Raw genomic sequence first — 6,863 nt, forward strand, 5'->3', positions numbered from 1 at the left:
GAAGAGATCTTTTTTACACTTTTCTGCTAATAATAAAAACATTAGACAAGATAGGGACTTGATGCTTTTGAAATGAACAACAATCTTTAGAAATATTGTTGTGTAGATTAATTTAAATATAAACATTAATATTGATAAGTATTAACAACTAATATGAAAATACTTAAAAGTAATATGAAAATAGGTGTATTTTTGTCATCAAAACTGTGAATTTGACAGCCTCATTGATTTTCATGAGTGTGAAAATGACAGTAAAACTGTGTTTATGACAGCAGTGAAGGTGTAATTTTGACAGTGGATAAAAAAATATTGCCAAAAACACAGCTATAATCGAAATTGACAAAAACACACCCACTTTTTGTCAAAAACACAGTGGCTGTATTTTTGCTAGTGGTAAAAGTGGCAGCACCCCAAATTTAGAGGCAAATTATTTTTCTTTACATAAAAAAGATAACAAATGGGTCTTATTATATTGATGAATAAAACATCATTTAAAGCGTATATGACTTTTAAGATCTCAAGAATAGCTGCATCAACTTTGTATATTAGATTACAGTATCAGGATTCCAAGCATATTTTTTAGTTTCAGTCTTGTGGAGGTTATCCAGTAATTCCATTTCTCTAGCTGGTAGTGAAAAATTCAACTGAAAAAAAAAAGGTTTTTGAGATTTAACAAAATTTCAGTATGGCTTGGAAACCGTTTAAAATCCGCGGGATTAGAATCGGTTCTCAGTCATATTGAAACATCATATTCCATACAATTTTCCACGAATATCAAAAATGATTATATGCGGAAAGCTGTCTATAACACGATGTGATAAATAACTTTTGGTAATGCAAAAATCTTTGGCATTCTCATCCACTCAGATCGCAAATGGGCCATTAATAAACTTCAAAGAAATGTATTTTTGCTATACATTTAGGTTCTTAGTTAAAGTTTAGAATTGTCCCTCAAGGTTGTAACCCTATAGGGTAATATGTTTTTTTTTAATAAAAAGAAGAATAGGGGCTATGTTGAATGTAGTTCATTAATATGTTAAGTAACAAAACATTAATTTAGTTGGCTTTTCTAAAAATAGTTGGTAACCAAAGTTTAAGAAATGTCAAAAATAAAAAAGGGAGGGGGGGGGGGTGGGGAAACAGGCAATAACTTTTCATTGTTTTGTTTGTAATCATTCTTATCAAATAATCATTATCAAATACTTACATTGAAGTTTTCATTGATATGGTCTGGATTCTTACTCTTGGGTAGAACTGAGTAACCATGATTTAAACCCCATCTTAATAATACCTAAACAAACAAAATGATTTCATTCAATTTGAAATATTGTTCGTTGATAAAACAAGGATGACAACATCCGTATATATGTAGCGAAGCAAAAAAGTAATAGATAAACAAACGGAAAAAAAGGTAATAGAGTAATGTTTAGTTCTCATAAAAAGAAATAATGTTCATAAAAAAATAAAGTAAAAAATATTTTGCGATTATAATAACAAAAACAAATTACCTATGCAAACGCAGACAACATAGTTAGAAAATTGTAAAAATAATCTTGCCCCATTGCATTGGAGGAATTTGGCGAGCCCTTATAAAATGATTTCAATAAATAAAATATAAACCTGCGCAATTGTCCTTTTGAGTGATTTAGCCACATTAAGAACAGTTTCTGATTGAAACAAGTCGGAGGTGGACCCATCTTGACCAAGTGAAGAATAGGCCTGAACAAAATGTTGATTGCGACACACCCCCTAGCTTAAGGTACAAATGTGTTTCTCTATACTTTGGTCGTTGGTTCATTTAAGGGGGAAATGTCACTGTAATGGTTTAAGGCATACACAGACTTGCATGATATTCTAAACAACTATTAATCCGTGCTATTCCAAAAACCACGGAGGGGGGGGGGGGGGGATTACCCTGGACACTTAATAAGATCTTTCCATCTCTATTTAGTAATAATGTTTCTTTTGTGATAGTAAAACCTATTTTCTTCTAGGCCTACAAAGTGAGATACCTTCCAGAGTTACACAAGAGTGAAAAAAAAAACTGTGACTAGTGTATAGAAGTTGAAAACTCAGTCCTATAATTCTGGTATCTTCCTAAACAGGTGAGGGTGCTACTTAAAATGAAAATAATCATCCTTGTTGTTAATAAGAAACTAAGATTTTCTTTACAATATATACATAGTTTATTTACATATAGGTAAAAGATTAAATGGATATTATAGTTACATACATTAGATACATAAATAGATTTATAGTTTTTTTATTTTGGTAAAAGGCATATAAACGTTAAATAAATATTATAATTATATATACATAGAAAAAAAAAACATACATAGATTTATAGTGGGTTTTTATTTTTATAGAAAGAATAAAGGCATTCTGTACATTGGTCAAGCATAAATCTTTGGATCTTAGGATCCGATTTTGATAAAGTTATTAGATATCTGAAGTAAGGTCTAAAACCTGTAAATTTATTCTGGGTTTCAACTATTTCCTGGACCTTTATCAATCTTTTTGCAAAGAAAGTTTTCCTGCTTGCCTTAGGCCGAATTGTTGACTTAAATAAAATAATAAAATCTACTGTTACCAATAGATTAGTTAGGTTCGAGTCTATAAAGCAATTACCCTCACTAGAGTGAGCCAAATCCTGGGGAGGGATAATTTCATTAGGTAGTTCTAAAAAGGCTGCCAGTTCGGCATCGGTCCAATCTAAAATACCTTCCATTCTTTATATATATATTTTGCCTAGATTATATGTTGAGAGGAGACTGAGATGTGAATCTCGTTAGTGTTCAAATAGAACTGCTTTACTCAAGGTGAGGTTTCCTTTTTATAGTAAAATTTTAAGGCCTAAAAATAGAAGTGGGTAAAGGAGGGGGGTTGTGTATTTTTATTAGAAATGAAAATTCCAGTTTTCTTAAATAAGTACTTTACATAATACTAGAATTCAGTTCTCCCAATTTGGGTTACAAAAGGGAAGTGAGAGAAGGTTAGAGATGTCCTTTATATTGATGAATCATAAAAGTTGAATAAACTATTTAAATAAAAGACATATCTAGATTTCCCTTGTTTAACCAAAAAGGGGGGGCGTGGGGAATGTCAATCTACTTAAATAACAAAATAAATCTTATTCTGAATTTTCAAATAAACAAATTTTTAGATAAGTGGATTTTACTTTTATCATTGCACCATCTTGTGCAAATAAACGTATACTGTTTTTTTTATATAAAAAAATTATGATTATGATCAATGTCTACCTAGTTAATGGATAAAGAATATACGTGGATATTATGACAGGGAAAGAATTGTCGTCAATTTAGGTTGCTATCATGGACATCACTTCTTGGTCAACTCGTTCATACAAAAGAAGGGGAGGGGATAGGTTAAATGGGTGGGATCATTATTTTAGCCAACGAAAAGTTTTAAGTACATGAAAATCTTATGTGAGATCTAAGTAATAATAAAGTCATTCCTTTTATAAGACTGTAAACATATGCAAACTTTGAAACCATGAAAGGGTTACAGACTACCTAACTTAAAAGTAAAGAAATAGATAAACCTATTTTTAGAATTAACAAACATTGATTTAATTTAATTTACCTGTAAATGAATATTTTTTTGTTTACAATACTGCGCTAACTCTTGTTGGGGGTAATGTGGATGGATTTCAACCTAAAATATAAAGAAATTATTTTATTTTTTCTGTTCTTTTGTATGTAAACAAATAAAAACCATCTAAATTATGATTTTTAAGTCTTCATTCATACTTTAAGTTCAAATGCATTTCGTGCAACTACCACTTTACTGATAATGCAGGGGTGTATATTCTGCACAAGATTTATTTTTTTTCCCATGCTACAAAATTCTTTATTTTTTTTCCCCCCTAGATTTTTCTTAAAAAGTAGGGGGGAAAATAGAAAAATATTTAAAGAACTCTATATTTTATTTATTTTATCCCTCCTACCACACATTTTTTTAGTTTTTTTTTAACCAAGGAGGGGGGCGAAATGGAAAAAATGTTTTCAGTTTTCTTAATTTTTACATTTTTTTTCCCTCCAACCACTTAGGTATTTTTTATTTCCCCCCCCCCCCCCCTGAGCCGGGGATCCCATGCAGAATATACACCCCTGCGATAATGTCTTAATTTTCTATATTAACATAGGCTATAGCTTGTTTTACATTCTAAGGTTTTGTGGTTGGCGAGATCTTAACGGACAGACAAACACCCTAGCTACTACTTCTTATAATATGATTTACAAACCTGATTTACATGAGGAATAATATCTGAATTGTTTATTAGATGGTCCAGATGTTGAATATTAAAGTTCGAAACTCCGATGGATTTTAATATTCCAGATTTATGATATTGCTCCAGTACTTTCCAACTTTCTAACCTACAAAAAAAGCTTTTTCAAAACAAAGAGTAAAAAAACATTTTTGGTATGATTGAAAATGCAAGCAGGGATCTAAAGGGATAAGACAATGGCAAATAAATTAAAGTACATTTCCAGTAATGATGACAAAAAAACCTTCTGTAGACTACAATTATTGGTTGAAACGTTTAGACATTGAACTTAATGAACCAATCAATCAAAATTTAATAAAAGTTCCCAAAGTTGAAGAGCCTACTAGTACTAATAAAAAAAGTTGTTATAAAACTAAGGTGACCAGTGTAATGAACAGCCCAATGTCCCTTTCCACCCTGGGTTATATTTGCCATATACATTGTACATCCTCCTGAAGGCAAAAATTATTTACCTTAAAATTTGATTATCCTGATGGTTAACATCTAATTTTCTAACTCCCGGCCAGTGGATTAAGAAAAGATCCAGGTAATCTGTTTTTAATTCTTTTAGGATTCTTTCTATGGCCACCTTACACGCCTCGGCCCCCTAAAAAGAATTTTAAAAATCTTTTTAACATTTATTTAATCGATCTTTATTCTTTAACTTTTGTTGGTGGTTTCTCTCAAACTGACCTGTCGAGCACATAACCCCGGCCATTTTATTTTGAAATGAAATGAGAATGTAGGGGGGATGGTAGTTCATAATGTGCTTTTATTCCAGGTTAGGTTATGTCAATTTGAGTACAAGCAGGGTAGCCGCGCAGGATAGGAAAACTCAGGTAGTCCCTGCAGTGCTTAGGGGAGGAGTTCTGTGCTCTCTAGGCACTTTAAGGGAAAGCACCTCTTTGTTTGATCTGCTATACCTGGTCTGAAGGTGAAAGTTTTGATGTAATAAAGATATCTTCTCGTTTTAATCCTATTTCTGGTAGCACTTTCTCTAAGGTTTCCGAGATTTCTTTGTGATTCCTAAAATTAGTTTGTCCTATTATATAAAGTTGTATGTTTTCTAGAAGAGAAGCTACTCTATAATTCAAAATGTTTGTCCGTCCGATATCCACAGTAAGAGAGAAATAAGAATTTCTCGACTGCTATGTAAGATAAATGGTTGAAAATTCAGGTGAATGTTTAAACAAATGAGGAAGAGCATTTATTACATAATTTACCTAGTCCGTCAGTCTATCAGTGAAGGTGTACCAACACCCAAGAAAATAGCTTAAAACCAACGCAGTACCTGTAGCTTAATTCCCTGAAGAGTACCCAAAGACCTTAAGCTACAGTCGGACATACGATACGATTAGACATAGCTCTACTTTGAATTATAGTTGATTACAAAAAAAAATAAAGTTACCTTCCCTGTAAACATCTGCTGTATCTATCCCTCTGTATCCTGCCTTCAGAGCTGCAGTTACAGCTGTATTTACATGTTCACCACGAGTTCTACAAGAATTACAAACAGGTAATAATTTTGTTAACGTAGACAATAGAGAAAATCTCTAAATCTCCCAAATCTGAATTTTGGGACAGATGGGCCATCTAGATATAATATCACGTAGATGATTTTTTAAATTTACATTTTAACACATGGAAACAAATTGTTTCTCTTTATATTGTACAACTTAAAAATATACCTACATATTTAGTTTTGTTTTGATTTATCATAAGAAAAACGAGTACATTTAATAGGTGTGTTCTTACAAGAAAGAAGTAAATTACCATAGATAAATGTAAATATTATAATTCAAATTGGTGAACATTCAAAGGGTTTTAATGAACCTACATAATTTCTTGTAATAATTATAAAGTTGCTACGCTTTCTATTATAACCAAATGTTACAGCAATCATCATACAAAGTTTTAAATCGATATGACAATTTTAATATGCCTATATTAACGATAAGAGCTTTTAGTTACATCAGTAACTGACGTACATCAGAGGTGAATTCTTAAAAAGCTTTTGCTCAACTAAAATCAGTTTGCCCCACTAAAATCGTGAGGCAAACTAAAAATTTAGAGGGGATAATTTTAGTGAGGCAAACGTTTTTTTAAGAATTCACCTCAGTATATAAAATCTAACATAACTGTACCTAAAAGTTCCAAGTAGAACCGCTGGCATTTTTAGACCATTTGATAACATTATTTTTTCATTTTCCATTTTAAATCTAAAATTTTTTATTTTGTTAAAATATATTTTAAAATTATTAACATAAATGAGATCTTTAAATTACTGTCACAGTCAGTCGAGTTAAAATATTATCACAGTTTATTTTCATACATTTTTACGAAGGGGATAGTTTTACGAAAGGTATTACATAAAAAATTTAAAGATTCTGTTTACTTACGGATTATTTTTGAAACAAAGAAACTTCATTTTTATTCAAGATTATGGTAAAAATTTTCATTAGGTATCTATCATATAATTTCAATAATATGTAACGGAACTTTTTAAAATAAAAACTGTTTTCTTTTTCTTGATGTAAGAGGCCTTTGAATTAAATAACATTCGTAAAACAATCCC

General features: G+C 30.9%; 1 protein-coding gene across 1 annotated transcript; it reads right to left on the reverse strand.

Moving 5' to 3' along the window:
- Nucleotides 1-309: 309 nt before the first annotated feature.
- Nucleotides 310-6,512, reverse strand: LOC145312238 (glyoxal reductase-like). Its single transcript, XM_080151464.1, has 9 exons — nt 6,433-6,512; nt 5,701-5,785; nt 5,212-5,313; nt 4,762-4,895; nt 4,265-4,397; nt 3,604-3,675; nt 1,621-1,719; nt 1,208-1,291; nt 310-644 (listed from the first exon to the last, which is right to left on the reverse strand). The coding sequence occupies exons 1-9, from the start codon at nt 6,498-6,500 to the stop codon at nt 546-548; spliced, it is 876 nt and encodes a 291-aa protein (XP_080007590.1). The 5' UTR covers nt 6,501-6,512; the 3' UTR covers nt 310-545.
- Nucleotides 6,513-6,863: the final 351 nt, after the last annotated feature.

This window comes from Acartia tonsa, chromosome 2 (assembly GCF_053477335.1).
Source record: "Acartia tonsa isolate MP-2025a chromosome 2, ASM5347733v1, whole genome shotgun sequence".
In the NCBI taxonomy this organism is placed as follows: Eukaryota; Metazoa; Arthropoda; class Copepoda; order Calanoida; family Acartiidae; genus Acartia; species Acartia tonsa.